The sequence below is a fragment of the Ylistrum balloti genome, unplaced genomic scaffold, assembly GCF_031769215.1.
Source record: "Ylistrum balloti isolate Yb309-2 unplaced genomic scaffold, AGI_CSIRO_Ybal_v1 Utg370026, whole genome shotgun sequence".
Taxonomy (NCBI): domain Eukaryota; kingdom Metazoa; phylum Mollusca; class Bivalvia; order Pectinida; family Pectinidae; genus Ylistrum; species Ylistrum balloti.
The window spans coordinates 272,383-289,325 of NW_026782091.1; the positions used below are offsets into that span (position 1 = coordinate 272,383).

Below are 16,943 nucleotides of genomic sequence, written 5' to 3' on the forward strand. Positions count from 1 at the left end.
GTGTGCTTGCTGTTATTTTGAGACGGTAAATGTAATGTTGTTTGACTGTAGGCTTTGCTATCGATCACTGAATTCAGCATATTTATAGCACATGTCATTTGTCACAGAGATGTCTGGAACACTTACCTTGAATATCTGACCTAAAATTTGTGATTTTAAAAACTTACATTTACTAAGATTGAAAGAAATGCTATCGCATTAAATACTTGTCAATTTTGTTAAAGCTGAGCTTTGCATTTACTTGTATCTTGAGATCTAATTTTAAAGTATAAAGATTTGCTAAAAATATGGAAGACTTGAATTGTAGAGTGTATGTTTCTTAAGCTGTTGTTATATCATAAAAGTTGCCACACTATCTATGGATATTTTCATAAAAGTTGCCACACTATCTATGGATATTTTCATATAAGTTGCCACACTATCTTTGGATATTTTCAAATAAGTTGCCACACTATCTATGGATATTTTCATATAAGTTGCCACACTATCTTTGGATATTTTCAAATAAGTTGCCACACTATCTATGGATATTTTCATATAAGTTGCCACACTATCTTTGGATATTTTCAAATAAGTTGCCACACTATCTATGGATATTTTCATATAAGTTGCCACACAAACTATGAATTTTGTCATAAAAGGGGCCACACTATCAACAGATTTTGTTTTATATATATGGCCACACTATCAAAAGACTACATTATACAAGTGTTCACACCATCAGTAAATGTCATGTAAGTAGCTTAACTATTAGAAGATATCAACGAGATTTGTAGATATCATTTAAGTAGCCCCACTTTGAGTAGATACATCAGTAGATGATATTTACATAGCCTGAACATCAATTGATGTCATTCAATTGTCAATTGCACTACCTGGAGATACATCAGAAGATAGCATTTAAGTAGGCTGAACATCAATTGATGTCATTTAATTGTCCATCGCACTACCTGGAGATACATCTGTAGATGACATTTAAGTAGGCTGAACATCTGTAGATACATCTGTAGATGTCATTTAAGTGTTCACATTATCAATAAATGTCATTTAAGTATCCACACCATCGGTAGATGTCATTTAAGTATCCACACCATCAGTAGATGTCGCTAATGTGTCTACACCATTATTAGATGTCGCTGAATTATCCACACCATCAGTAGATGTCGCTAACATGTCTACACCATCATTAGATGTCCCTGAAGTGTCCAAACCATCATTAGATGTCGCTAAAGTGTCCACACCATCAGTAAATGTCGCTAAAGTATCCACACCATCAGTAGATGTCGCTAATGTATCCACACCATCAGTAGATGTCATTGAAGTGTCCACACCATCATTAGATGTCGCTAAAGTGTCGACACCATCAGTAGATGTCATTTAAATGTCCACACCATCAGTAGATGTCGCTAAAGTATCCACACCATCAGTAGATGTCATTGAAGTGTCCACACCATCATTAAATGTCGCTGAAGTGTCCACACCATCAGTAGATGTCGCTGAAGTGTCCACACCATCAGTAGATGTCATTTAAATGTCCACACCATCAGTAGATGTCATTTAAATGTCCACACCATCGGTAGATGTCATTTAAATGTCCACACCATCAGTAGATGTCATTTAAATGTCCACACCATCAGTAGATGTCGCTAACGTGTCCACACCATCAGTAGATGTCATTTAAATGTCCACACCATCGGTTGATGTCATTTAAATGTCCACACCATCGGTAGATGTCATTTAAATGTCCACACCATCAGTAGATGTCGCTAACGTGTCCACACCATCAGTAGATGTCATTTAAATGTCCACAACATCGGTTGATGTCATTTAAATGTCCACACCATCGGTAGATGTCATTTAAATGTCCACACCATCGGTAGATGTCATTTAAATGTCCACACCATCGGTAGATGTCATTTAAATGTCCACACCATCAGTAGATGTCATTTAAATGTCCACACCATCATTAGATGTCGCTAACATGTCTACACCATCGGTAGATGTCGCTAACGTGTCTACACCATCATTAGATGTCGCTAACGTATCTACACCATCATTAGATGTCGCTGAAGTGTCCACACCATCAGTAGATGTCGCTGAAGTGTCCACACCATCGGTAGATGTCATTTAAATGTCCACACCATCGGTAGATGTCATTTAAATGTCCACACCATCGGAAGATGTCATTTAAATGTCCACACCTTCGGTCGATGTCATTTAAATGTCCACACCATCGGTAGATGTCATTTAAATGTCCACACCATCGGTAGATGTCATTTAAATGTCCACACCATCAGTAGATGTCATTTAAACGTCCACACCATCAGTAGATGTCATTTAAATGTCCACACCATCAGTAGATGTCATTTAAATGTCCACACCATCAGTAGACATATTCATATAACTTGTATGTATATTCCTTTTCTGTTTATTGCAATAAAATACAAAATTGATAATTACTAACATTTCAAAATTATCTGACATGAATTTGATATGAGTACATGTGATCTCTGACCGATAAGTAAGTGATTGAATTGTGCATTAAGGTAGACAGTCTGTTCCGTCTAAATGTCACCATTGCAGTTGTGTGTGATGTATCAAGTATTTGTTTTCTGTCAATTTCATCAGAAGTTTGAAGTGATCTTTTCTGTTATTAAAGTTAATTGCATGTAGATGACAGCTCCAAAATGCTGTTAGATTTTTTTGCCAGAAGAAATATTACTTGTATACATAATGATTTTCAGATAAAAGGTCATTATGATGTCAAGTCTGTCTGCATTTGAGATTTTGTGTTTTTTATTAATCAGACTTCTTTCCTGTACATATAGTGATGAAATAGATAGCTAATTGGCATCTTTTTGATAGAGAAAATAATAATAAATTTTTTAAATATGGATTTGATAATCATGACTGAAAAAAATTATACAGGGGTATGATGTAGATGTTTATTTTCACTTTGACTTCCAGCAAGAAGCCGAGGATTGGGAATAAGCCAATTAAATTCGTTGGAAGTTTCAGCTTATTCTCTTCATTGTCCTGTAATAAGCCCATACTTCTACTTTGAATCAGAGAATATATATATGTTTTATGAGTTGTTTAATGCATTTTCACACTGAAGAAGGGATAGTCTAGTGACGGGAAATCAGGTAAAATCCATAATTGATTATTGGTAATGATTGGAGAGGCTTTCTGATGTAGTTAATCGAATACATAATTGGCTGATTTTTGTTTGATATTCACAGAAAGTGAATGCCTTCTCTGTTACTTTGATCTGAAATTCCTCACTTACCTAGAACTTGCATAGGATTGAATGTTATTGGCAATAGGCATCTTTATAATGTATACGTAAATGCGTGGGAACAGGGGCGTTCATATATTACCGATATTTTCTGGTTTTAGTTATGCAGAGCTGTAAATCGAGCCCAAATAAAAAAAATCTGGTTGATCAGTGTTGATAGACTGTATAGGTACAAATGTAGGTGTTGTGATGATTCATTGACTGACATACATCTTACGTGGTATATCTTACCTGTGTTTACCTGTCAGGCCTATTGCACAGGTACCACCTGCTACATTTCAAGGAAGTTAACAAACCAGACATGCACCATATGGTAGAATTTACCAGCCATCTCTGTGCACAATATTATATTTCATGTCCCCATGCACACATACACATATATTTTTATATATCAAATTTTTATGAATGTTTAGAACATCATCTTCCATACAGGATAAATTACATTTATAGTTAAATTTTCAAATATGGAGCAAAAATTGTCTACTGTTAACAGACCATTCCTTTGATCAATGTGAAAACGAAATAAAGTTTCACTTTTTGATTGACATAATTGAGTTTACTTTATCGGACTGTTCTTTGTAATTTTTTTACGATAGCAAAGGACCCTGACCTTTCTATTAGTTATAGATTTGATGGATAGGTTTTAAGAATTGATATATGGATGAAAGATCATCTATGCATGAGGTTGTTATCCTTAAGCTTTCACTGACAAAGGGAGGAAACTGACCCAGGTCTATAGACTCCTGGATATACTGCCGCATGCTACACACTCCTGGGTATATCTAATTCACACTACACACTCCTGGGTATATCTAATTCACACTTCACACTCCTGGGTACATGTACCTCACACTACACACTCCTGGGTACATCTACATCACACTACACACTCCTGGGTATATCTAATTCACACTACACACTCCTGGGTATATCTACATCACACTACACACTCCTGGGTATATCTACATCACACTACACACTCCTGGGTATATCTAATTCACACTACACACTCCTGGGTATATCTACCTCACACTACACACTCCTGGGTATATCTACCTCACATTACACACTCCTGGGTATATCTAATTCACACTTCACACTCCTGGGTACATGTACCTCACACTACACACTCCTGGGTATATCTACCTCACACTTCACACTCCTGGGTATATCTACCTCACACTACACACTCCTGGGTATATCTAATTCACACTTCACACTCCTGGGTATATCTACACACTCACACTACACACTCCTGGGTCACACTACACATCTGGGTACATCTACCTCACACTACACACTCCTGGGTATATCACACTACACTCTGGGTATACTTCACACACACTCCTGGGTATATCTACACACTCACACTACACACTCCTGGGTACATCTACCTCACACTACACACTCCTGGGTATATCTACCTCACACTACACACTCCTGGGTCATACTCTACACTCCTGGGTATATCTAACACACTACACACTCCTGGGTATATCTAAATCACACTACACACTCCTGGGTACATCTACCTCACACTACACACTCCTGGGTATATCTGACTCACACTACACACTCCTGGGTATATCTACCTCACACTAACTTCACACTCCTGGGTATCACACTTCACATCTACCTACACACTACACTTCACACTCCTGGGTACATCTACCTCACACTACACACTCCTGGATATATCTACATCACACTTCACACTCCTGGGTACATGTACCTCACACTACACACTCCTGGGTATATCAACATCACACTTCACACTCCTGGGTATATCTACCTCACACTACACACTCCTGGGTACATGTACCTCACACTACACACTCCTGGGTACATCTACATCACACTACACACTCCTGGGTATATCTAATTCACACTACACACTCCTGGGTATATCTACCTCACACTACACACTCCTGGGTATATCTACCTCACACTACACACTCCTGGGTATATCTACCTCACACTACACACTCCTGGGTATATCTACCTCACACTACACACTCCTGGGTATATCTACCTCACGTTACACACTCCTGGGTATATCTACCTCACACTTCACACTCCTGGGTATATCTACCTCACACTACACACTCCTGGGTATATCTAATTCACACTTCACACTCCTGGGTATATCTACCTCACACTACACACTCCTGGGTATATCTAATTCACACTGCACACTCCTGGGTATATCTACCTCATACTTCACACTCCTGGGTATATCTACCTCACACTACACACTCCTGGGTACATCTACCTCACACTACACACTCCTGGGTACATCTACCTCACACTACACACTCCTGGGTATATCTGTCTCACACTACACACTCCTGGGTATATCTACCTCACACTACACCCTCCTGGGTACATCTACCTCACACTACACACTCCTGGGTACATCTACCTCACACTACACACTCCTGGGTACATCTACCTCACACTAAACACTCCTGGGTATATCTACCTCACACTAAACACTCCTGGGTACATCTACCTCACACTACACACTCCTGGGTATATCTACCTCATACTTCACACTCCTGGGTATATCTACCTCACACTACACACTCCTGGGTACATCTACCTCACACTACACACTCCTGGGTACATCTACCTCACACTACACACTCCTGGGTATATCTGTCTCACACTACACACTCCTGGGTATATCTGTCTCACACTACACACTCCTGGGTATATCTACCTCTGCCCAAACACTGCTGTGCTTAGGTACATCAGTCCACACATTCCTGTGTTTAGCTATTGCAGTCCACATGCTCCAGAGTATATCTACCAAAGACTACAGACTCGTGGGTACACTAGTAACCTTTCTCCTCTCTAGGGTTGGTATTTCCTAGACTTTTTCCGAAATTAGTCTGATACCACAGAAAAAAGTGTAGAAGATGTTATTTGTACTAGTAAGTGGGAGTAATATTCGAAAATTTTCGAAACAGGGTAAAAAATCCACAATTTACGGTGCAGATTTTGATTATCTTTGAAGGTTATTGCTTATAGTGTTCCCTTGGATGCTGAAAAGGCAAGAATGTTTATATGGACAGTACAGTTTAAATCAGAAATGATCCCCCAAATTACACCTTCGTTCCTACTCTTGAGGGGTGTTCTTTTCCGTCATTGTATTTACATCGTAGAAGATCAGATATATCATCACCAATAAAAATAATAGTTCTTGACATAAGCATAAAATCTTAAAAAAGAATTTCAAAATGATAATCTACTTGCAGACATTTAAAGGTTAATTTTGTACTATAAACCAGATCAGATAAAATGTCCCTGAGGATGAAAATGTTGATAATGTCTGGATGAATCTTTTACAGCTATTGGGAGGTTTGTGTTACAAAGAAATGATTAGGGAAACGTTTGTTTTGTATGATATCCTGTATGGTAGCTACAGTTGCCGGCTTACCTGATAGACCTATAAGGGCTTGTCTACCACATCCTGATTATTTTATTCTTAAGCATTCATATAAGTCAGTTTCTATGACTCCCACCTTTATCACTGTAAAGTATCATGTATAGATTACCCAGCAATAAGTCCATGCCGGGTAACAAGCCCTCCCACCTCTATCACTGTTAAGTATCATGTATAGCTTACCCAGCAATAAGCCCATGCCGGGTAACAAGCCCTCCCACCTCTATCACTGTTAAGTATCATGTATAGCTTACCCAGCAATAAGCCCATGCCAGGTAACAAGCCCTCCCACCTCTATCACTGTTAAGTATCATGTATAGCTTACCCAGCAATAAGCCCATGCCGGGTAACAAGCCCTCCCACCTCTATCACTGTTAAGTATCATGTATAGCTTACCCAGCAATAAGCCCATGCCAGGTAACAAGCCCTCCCACCTCTATCACCGTGTATAGCTTACAGAGTTATTTTCTTTCAGAAATAGTTCAAACTTGACTAGATTTTATTATTTATTAGTATAAGACTTTTTGATGAGATGCACATATTGACCTTGACTGACCCCAATGGGCTGATGGGTAGGGCCAAAAGTGGGTAAAATTGACTGAAATTTCATAGGTTTTCTATTGGTCCTGGATGGCAGATTTCATATAGGAAAATTCAAATCTTGAGTGAAATTTCTTTAATTCAAACTTGGTTAGAAGCCAAAGCATGGGACAATAGCTTAGGTATACAATTTACATTTGTATTATGTGTACAATAAATAGTTAAAGTTATATCAATTTTTTTAACAAAATCATTTCTATGACATATGATACAGGAATCATTGTGGCTCAGGTGACAGTTCAGGCCCTTGGGCTCTCTTATTGTAGGATATAATATAATTCTAAATTTTTATTAAACACAAAGAGTTGAAAATATAGATATATGGTCGATATTAATGTCTTGTTGTTCATAGGAGAATACCCCGACGCCATCTGAAGGACATGCACAATTTTAAGGACTATTTTGGAGACCTGAATTAAATTTCAAAACAGAATCAGATGATTTCTTCACATCAAAAAGGAATCAACTTCATCAGTGTTGTTTCTTGTTTCCTCTACTGCTACATTGCAAATTCTTGTCTGAGTTACGAATGTCGCACATATCCTAATTTTCAGTTATACAAGGAGACACTATTATACCATGGTCATGGTTTGATTTCGGAACTGAGGCATGATAGTGTATGCTCATATCAAAATTGATTTTTCAAGGGACAATAATACAACTTTATTTAGCCCATGGTGATTCTTTTCAAATTATCACAGTACAGACTGGTATGTAGCCTATTCCTGTCATCAAACCCAGGGGTATAAAGATTTGTAATTACAGGATATAAAATATATAGCACAGAGGGTATAAGACTACTGTTTCTGCTTTGTCTGGGTGTCAGAAACACCACACTCATATTGGTTTGCCCACAAGTCATCCTGCGTCCCTGTTCTGGAAAAAAAAACTTGCAAGACATGTCTGACTTGCAGTAAATATATGTTCCCAAAGGTCCATATTATGTGATGTTTCAGGTAGAAATAATGGTGCGTGTCTCAAAGGTATACCCATATTGTCAAGATGATAATGAAACAGTTTGTTTTCTCCACTGCGAGACTGCTATTATTTTTGTCTTGTAACAAAAATGATTACAATTTCTCTGTGCAGTGTTAAATGTCACCAGAAACATCTTGAGTTCAAATAATGCTACTGATGTTATCTTGAACATGTATTTAAACAGCTGCCACTGTTCCATAATATTCCCTTTATTTTCCAATTTGGTAGATGAAAGTAAAAAATATTTTGTCTTCTGTCTGCATTGATAGAATGTCAGCTTTAAGGATTTCAGTAAGTTAAGGGTACTGCCATTTCAGTCTGACATAATAGTTTTCTGTATGGTATTTCTGTCAGTCAATTATTAGTTTTGGTTCAAGTGAGGTCTCTCTTTAAATGAACCATTGGGTTTCTTTCCTTGGGATATTGGCTACGGCTTGTAATGAGGTATTCTTTTGAGCTGGATATTGGTTTGGCTTAGAGTGAGGTATTCCTTTGAGCTGGATATTGGTTTGACTTAGAGTGAGATATTCCTTTGAGCTGGATATTGGTTTGGCTTAGAGTGAGGTATTCCTTTGAGCTGGATATTGGTTTGGCTTAGAGTGAGATATTCTTTTGAGCTGGATATTGGTTTGGCTTAGAGTGAGGTATTCCTTTGAGCTGGATATTGGTTTGGCTTAGAGTGAGATATTCTTTTGAGCTGGATATTGGTTTGGCTTAGAGTGAGGTATTCCTTTGAGCTGGATATTGGTTTGGCTTAGAGTGAGGTATTCTTTTGAGCTGGATATTGGTTTTGGCTTAGTGTGAGATATTCTTTTGAGCTGGATATTGGTTTTGGCTTAGAGTGAGGTATTCCTTTGAGCTGGATATTGGTTTGGCTTAGAGTGAGGTATTCCTTTGAGCTGGATATTGGTTTTGACTTTGAGTGAGATATTCTTTTGAGCTGGATATTGGTTTGGCTTAGAGTGAGGTATTCCTTTGAGCTGGATATTGGTTTTGGCTTAGAGTGAGATATTCCTTTGAGCTGGATATTGGTTTTGACTTTGAGCTGGGTACCTGTATTTGGCTATTGTCTTTCAGACCTTTTGATTCGGTACTGTTTGTGAGTTTTAGTTATTGATACCTGTCTTCACTGTCATGAAGATTTAAGGAATACGGTATATGCTTTCTCATTTTCAGTTTATTAGGTAATAGCCTAAATTAAAAAAAGCATCAAACAATATATGTACCTTGTTCTGTATTTTTCCTATATTTCTCTATTGCAGTCTGTCTTTCAGCAATGTGTGTACCCAAACCCAGCTCCACGGCACCAACCACCAACTTGAAATGTCTAGTGTGTGGGGACCGATCATCTGGGATACACTACGGAGTGCTGGCCTGTGAGGGGTGCAAGGTAAGATTCCAGTATACTGATGTAGGCTGAAAGTATAGTGTAGAATATATCCCTGGGTGCTGGTGTTGAATTGGATTTGCATGGGTACAAAATTCAGATACAGTCTAGAAAACTGGTCTGTAAGGTCCATGGTACTTGTGACTGAAATCTAATGGTGTGTGACATGTTGCCAAGGATTTTTAGCCCACCATAATTTGATAGTTGGATGCTCAATTTCTGTTGTCAGTCCTTAAACAATTCTTTTTAATGCTGTTTCTTGAGAAGTACTAGGTGGCTATGCTTTAAATCATATATTAGTGATCCCCTTGGCTCCTAGTTATGCTCTTTTGATATTAGGAATGAGCAGAAAAAGTGAAACAGCAACCAGGTGGCCATGTTGGATTTTGACAATGAAAGATTGTTATTTGTGTTTCTTGAGATCTTTCTCAAATTTGATCTTTAGATTCCCGTGGTTGTTGTGCTCTTTTTCATTTTAAGACTGGTCAGAACAAAAGGCTTACAGGCAGCCATCTTGAATATTGACAATGAAAGTTTGTTATCCCTATATCTTGAGAAGGTCTGGAGGGATCTTTCTCAAACATCATTTATAGGCACCCTTGGTCTTTAGTTGTGCTCTTATGGTTTTGGGACTACTCAGAAAGTATAATTACATCTGTACTGACAGGTGGCCATCTTTGATCTGACAATAAAAGTTTATCATGATTTCTTGATAAGGACCAGATGGGTCTTTCTCAAATATCATGTGTAGGTTTGTGGTTTTCCTTGGCCCCTAGTTGTGCCCTTTTGGTCTACTTTTGGACAGATGTGACCATCTTTGATGGCAAGGAAAGGCTGTATTTGCTATTGCTGAGGTCTCTTGCTTGGGGTTGGTTTGTGATATACTTGTGATATATTAATTTGTTAATAGGGATTTTTCCGACGAGCCCTGCAGGATATTGGTGACCCTGCTAGGAAGAGGTGCTACTACAACAAGAACTGTGAGATCACTGTACTGACTCGCAACAGGTGTCAGTACTGTCGTCTCCAAAAATGTTTGGCACTAGGAATGTCAAGATCAGGTAATCTATATATACTATCATTAATATGGCAATAAATATATTATAATATATTAATATGGGGTGGGGGTGGGGGGGGGGGGGGGGTTGTATGTTAGTACATAAATATCAAAACGTTGTGTAAAGTAAGAACAGACATTTACTCACATATGTTTTTTTTTTAGTGTGAAGCCCCAAGACCAATTATCACCTCTTCAAGGTGATCCAACCCAATAACCTTAATCTGGTTAGGGGTTAGTCTTAAGTATTTCATCACGTTAATTCACACATTACAATATTACCAGTCCATGTAGAAATGAGAGAGTAAAGTCGGTTTTTCTATCTTTCTACACCTTTTGTTCTTCACAAATTCCTGCTTGAATATATGAAATCTTTAACTTTTACTGGAAACTGCACATCTTATTACTGTATATAAACCAGTTATGAATATTTCTCAGTTTAAATTGAAGTATTATGCAATGCATGTATAATTTAAAGTATGTCTGATATCTGCTAAAGGCAGAGGAAATGTAGACAAATTTTGAAGTCTAGACATAAACTGCATTTAAATATCAGAGTTTATTGAAGTCTGAAATTACCTTAGGCTTGATGTTTTTTTAGAAATGGGAATGCTACTATCAGGCGTTAGATCAGGTGTAACAATTGCTGCTATCGCAGTAAAAGTTTCGATAACCTTTAGCAATTTGAAAATATTGTTCAAATTTTTTTTGCCAAATTCACCACTGGAATGTGAGTAATCTCATAAAAATTGCTGACTTAAAATAAGACTCACTTGGGATCTAGCCTCACTTGCCTGTATAATCAGACCCATTGCTATCCCATCATATTAATATAGTGTTAATCTTAGATGTTTGAAGATAGGTCGTTGATGGTACTTTTTCATTCCCTTCATATTCAGAGCTAACATGTGTTGTGTATAAAAATAAATGTGTAAGAATTTATTCAAAGATTTTCATTTTCTGTTTAACAGAGTTATTCCCCTTGAACTGTTGTACATTGCTTGTTCTGGTAAAATTGAGGTCATTTGCAGTAGGATTACAGAAGTGAATTATCTAATTTTGGAAACATGTAAATGTAACTGATAGCAGGTGAAATGATCAGTATGAAGATAATTTCAGAAGAGGTGTGTAGTAGATTCATTGTAATCCTGAGGAAATACAACTGTTAAAACATGTAACATTTGTCTTGTTTGATTCCAGCTGCAAAGCTTGGAAGACGTTCTCGGAAAATGCGAGAAATGATCCGCAGTATGGAGGATACACAAACAGAGCAGGCCCTTCATGGTCTCCTCAGTCTCAACTCTGACATAGAACGACAGATCGCTGCCTCTACTGAAGCAGCAGTTGCTGCATCCATGAGTAATGGCATCAATCAGTCCGGACCAAGTCAGACATCAATGGCTGCCCTGTCCATGCTTCTCAAACAGCGTGCCCAGTCTGGCTTCTTAGTAGATCGTGATAGGGGCTCTATAGAGACCAACTGTTCTACTGAGGACAGTAGTGAGAGTCTGCCTCTCATCAAACAAGAACACCATGATTCCATCGAGAACCGGAAAGAGATCCATGACAGATGTCAGTCTCTGTCACCTGATGCTGAATCACCCCAAGTTCACCCTGCCCACTCTGGGATGACAGATTCAGCAACGCGGTCGTCAATTGTCAACTCACTTCTCACACTCCCACAACACATAGCGTTCCGCTTTCCCCACCCCCACCTGTTGATGCCTGGGACTATAGAACCTGGCAAGTCATATGAAAATAATGTCCCACCTTTTGTATCATCGGCCTCAGTCAGCCAGCCTATTGATGCCACGATGAATGGCCTTTCTGCACACAGCCAGTCACCACTTAGTCAACAGTCAGTTATCGTACAAAACACCACACTTGATCTCAGAAAACACAACCGTGGTGACGAGAAAATACGAAGTCCCATCAAAAAACGTCCTTACAATCCATCTTACAACACGGACAAGGAAATAGAGGAGGAAGAAGAAGTCTACCGCAAAATCCAACGCAGAGATTCAGTATCCAACGACGTTGGCTCACCTGATCCCTACCCATCCAAAAAATTGGTCATCGAGACGACAGAGAGACCTTTTCCTTCATATATTCCAATGCGGGACAAACAGTCAACAATGGACCACACTGCTGTGGTAGCCCCAATCGTAAAGAATGTGAGTCGAATGGAGGAGGACATCAAGCTCACAGTCCCAATGTTAATCTACAAAATCCATGACTCGTTCCTACAGACCTTTACCTTCATGAAGTCCAAGTTACAGGAGATGGAGGAGAAGCTGGTGGAAATGAAGGAGCATATTGCCCAGGGCCTAATGAAGAAAGAACCCAACATACAGGATCTCCAGCGCCTTGAATTCATCATGAGGGTAACCACTTTGGTTCAGTAGTAAAATTTCTACTTTGAGTCTCAAAGCATTGTTAAAATCGTATAAATACATTTTACATTCATTTAACATTAAATCTCCTATAGAATGGATATGACATGAACCACTTGGTTGCTATCCACAATTAACTTTTACAGTTCACAATGAATCCATGCTCTTATCTGAACTTGAAATATTTTGTCCCTCTGTTTTTAACTCTAAATCACTTTAAAATTGATGAACTGGTAAACAATATGAAAGCAAAGCAAAAATGATCATAGTTCACTCAAGGTGGTAGATTAAAGTTTTATGATTTACTCACATTTGTAGGGCCAAAATGGTAAAATGATAAAACCAGGAGAGCTGTGCTGGGAGGGCTTCCAGAGCTTACTGAACAAAACCATACAGGACACGGTGACCTTCGCCAAGAAGATCCCTGGATTTCCTCACCTGGACCAAGACGACCAGATCAGTCTCATCAAGGGAGGCTGTTTTGAGGTTAGCTTATGAAATATGAATGAGCCAGGAAAAAGCTGTATAAAGATATGTAATAATTAGTCTGTCACTGGAATCAAGATCACTTGTATTCATTGAGGTTTAAAAACTATTTCCAACCATTTTTCTTTCAAAACATATGTCCGGAAAAAAGGTAAAATTTCAGCACATTGTCAAATAAAGGTTTTACGATTTTTTTCTAAATTTACATATTTCGGTTGCTTTGAATATTTTAAACAGGTGTCAAATCAAATTCAAGTGAACATTTTGTGATCATGATTTGTGTATTATCCCAGTGTCATTTTATTGCTTTTTAATGGAAAAAAAGTTGCTGAAAGTCTGCCTTGAAAATAACCCAAGAATTCTTGTTATTCTGAAAATAATGAAGAAAAATAAGTGAAAGTGAATATTTCCTATTTCACTTATGCTGATGCCTATAGTGGTAAAAGTATAGCAACAACATGATTTGTTTATTTATATTTTTAGCTTTAAAATCACATTCTGCCATCTAAAGTTTCAAAAAAATTATCACTAGAACAAAATTTAAATTTTCAGAATTTTTGGCATCTGAGTTCATATATTCTTAAATAGAAAAAGTATATTGTGAAAATAGTCCTAACTGCTGTATATACGTCAGGATTTTACTACAAGTGTAATATTTAAGATTGCATTGCAGTTGTAACATTTAGGATTCAACTATAAATGTACTGCTCAGGACGGGACTATAAGTTTAATGCGTAGGACTGAACTACAAGTGCTTAGGATTGAACCAGAAGAATCCTTAGAAAGAAATACAACTTTGAAGCAATTTTGATCTTTATTTTGTAGGTAGCGTGTGTAGTGTACTCACAGCTAATAGACTCGGAAACAAATATGATGTTTGTTCTGGGTAAAAACATACTCATCAAACGGGAGGAGATGAAGATGGGGTTCCCATTGGGGGAGCACTTTGTGGAGCTTCTCTTCAACCTTTGTATGAGGTTCAATGCCTATACCCTGTGTGATGCAGAGAAGGCCCTCTTTAGTGCTCTCGTCCTTATTTCACCAGGTAAGAACTAGTGGTGACCAGGTATTGGTTGCCTTAAAAACCTTTGTATTGTGTGTACCTACGTAATGTGTGCAGGTCCTTTTTGTGTTCAAAATACTGATACTTGCGTAATGTGCACACCCATTGGTCAAAAATGATCTCCAGGAGCAAAGAAGTCAATCTCAGAATGTTCAGCTAAGATGTCAGACCAATGATAGAAAGTTTAAAACTTGAAAGCTTTCTCTTTAAAACTTGTTTTTATCTCATTTATTGACTTTTAATTACCTTCTATTTAATTACAGAAACAATGCAATGTAACAGTATACACTTACCGATCCAATTAACCTCCATTTATTTATCTTACATACACATACACAAACACTTCACATTAGACCTGATCAGCAATGTTCAGTGTTGAAATCACAGGTACCAGTCATTGTCTACCTATTAATGACAAAACCAGGTAATCACATTCTTCACATGTCATGTTGTCTTTTAAGGGTGGGTAGTTTGTTGTGTATTAATTTTGCGATATGTAAATGACTTTACCTGAAATTTCAAGAAATGTCAGATATGATATGTGATGCTCTGAAGATAACTTACATAAATATAAGATGCCTGACAATCAGCTTGGGAGGTGGGTTTTACCATTTTTCTCTGCACAGAAATGTAATTTTCTCTACTTTTCTTGTTACCATGGAAACAAAAAATCAAAATCAATATTTCAGTTTTACTCGAAGCATATCTCAGAAAGTATTCATGGCAACTTCATTGATCTTATACTGTACATTATGAGTACGTTACATTATTCTTTATATTGTTATTCGAACCTAACACATCATTTCCATGGTGATAACTTCAGTACATACCACACACCTACTACATAAATAATTTGTTCTTATTCGTTATATTTTTATGTGGTTTGTCTACAGCTATGAAACAAACGAAGTTTCTACACATCAAATATTTTATGTTATGCAGAATGCATACCATCCTTGTTCTTTAATAGTTCAAATCATTATTTGCTCTAGGTTTACGAACCTTTCAAATGTAACTTCTTTTTCTTTCAAATATGCCCTATGTGGGCGTCTGAATTCAGTGTCTGCGTACAATTTAAAACTTGGCTTAGGGTGAGTTTTCTGCCCCTTAAGAAGTTATCAAATTTAATTTCATGTTCTATTGTAAGGTCAACTTTCATAAGGAAATATTTACTATAATTATGAAGTTCCACCCTCCTTCCATATCCTACTTGTCATTTGTGTCTTAGTGCCAACATATTTATAATGACAATAGGCTCATGCCTGGTAATAAGCCCACTTTTGTATATTACTGTTCAACAGAGTAACAATAAGCCATGTCCAGGATTGTGAGTCAGGATTTCTATGTAATAATGGCCTGTGGACTAATTGTGGCCAGATATCATCCCCTAGGAGATTTATGCAGAATACATTTATAAATATGGAATTGTTATGTCACAGATCGACAAGGCTTAAACAACAGGGAGAAGGTGAGCAAGCTTCAGGAGCTGCTGATACAAGCTCTTCAGGCCCAGATTACAGCCAGTCACCCTGACGAGGCAGGACTGTTCCCACGCCTACTGATGAGCATCTCCAGTCTGCGTGAACTTGGCGTGGAGCACCGGCGCATGCTTGAGAATCTAAAGCATCAAATGAGTTTTTCACACGACCTTTATGCAGAGACCTTTGACCTTCTAACCTGAGTTGCACAGACTTTCTTGCCACACAGATATCAATCTGACTATTGTAATGTACTGAAAGCTTCCAGATTATATGTGATATTTTTTCTTTGGAATTATTTGAGAAAGAAAGTGCTGATTAACCCCAATTCACCCGAGAGCAGAAGACACTTGTTTCACTGATCTTTTTTTTTTTTTTGGTCCTATGTAACCATAGTAACATTTGTATTTATTACTTTTTCTGTTTTCATTTTTAAGGCTTTTTTTGCGTTTTCATCTTATATTTCATGCTGCTGATAAACTCATAGCTTCCCATACTTTACAAGGAGATTTGTTTTCATTCCATTGGAGAATTAAATGTTAACTAGGGTTTTATTTAAGTTAATTGCATTCCTTCCACAACATAGGTCACCAACCCCTCAAAGGGGAAACCATCGGGACCCTCGCGTACTGAAATAGATTACCAAGGGTCCAAATCATTTAGATTTCAGTTTAATTATGTCACCAGCATAGATTGATGTTATATGCCGATCACACAGTGTTCTATTCAAGTTCATGCTAAATGTTGCCAAAACC

The 16,943-nt window shown here is 37.7% G+C and overlaps 1 protein-coding gene across 1 annotated transcript in view; it reads left to right on the forward strand.

Moving 5' to 3' along the window:
* The window catches only part of LOC132548787 (probable nuclear hormone receptor HR3), a 64,276-nt gene extending 47,885 nt beyond the window's left edge, over nucleotides 1–16,391 (forward strand). The window contains exons 4-9 of the mRNA XM_060212680.1: nucleotides 9,587–9,714; nucleotides 10,622–10,772; nucleotides 11,969–13,152; nucleotides 13,480–13,647; nucleotides 14,473–14,692; nucleotides 16,150–16,391. Coding sequence (XP_060068663.1) covers nucleotides 9,587–9,714; nucleotides 10,622–10,772; nucleotides 11,969–13,152; nucleotides 13,480–13,647; nucleotides 14,473–14,692; nucleotides 16,150–16,391 — 2,093 coding nt within the window. The remainder of the gene's footprint in view (nucleotides 1–9,586; nucleotides 9,715–10,621; nucleotides 10,773–11,968; nucleotides 13,153–13,479; nucleotides 13,648–14,472; nucleotides 14,693–16,149) is intronic.
* The last annotated feature ends 552 nt before the right edge of the window (nucleotides 16,392–16,943 follow it).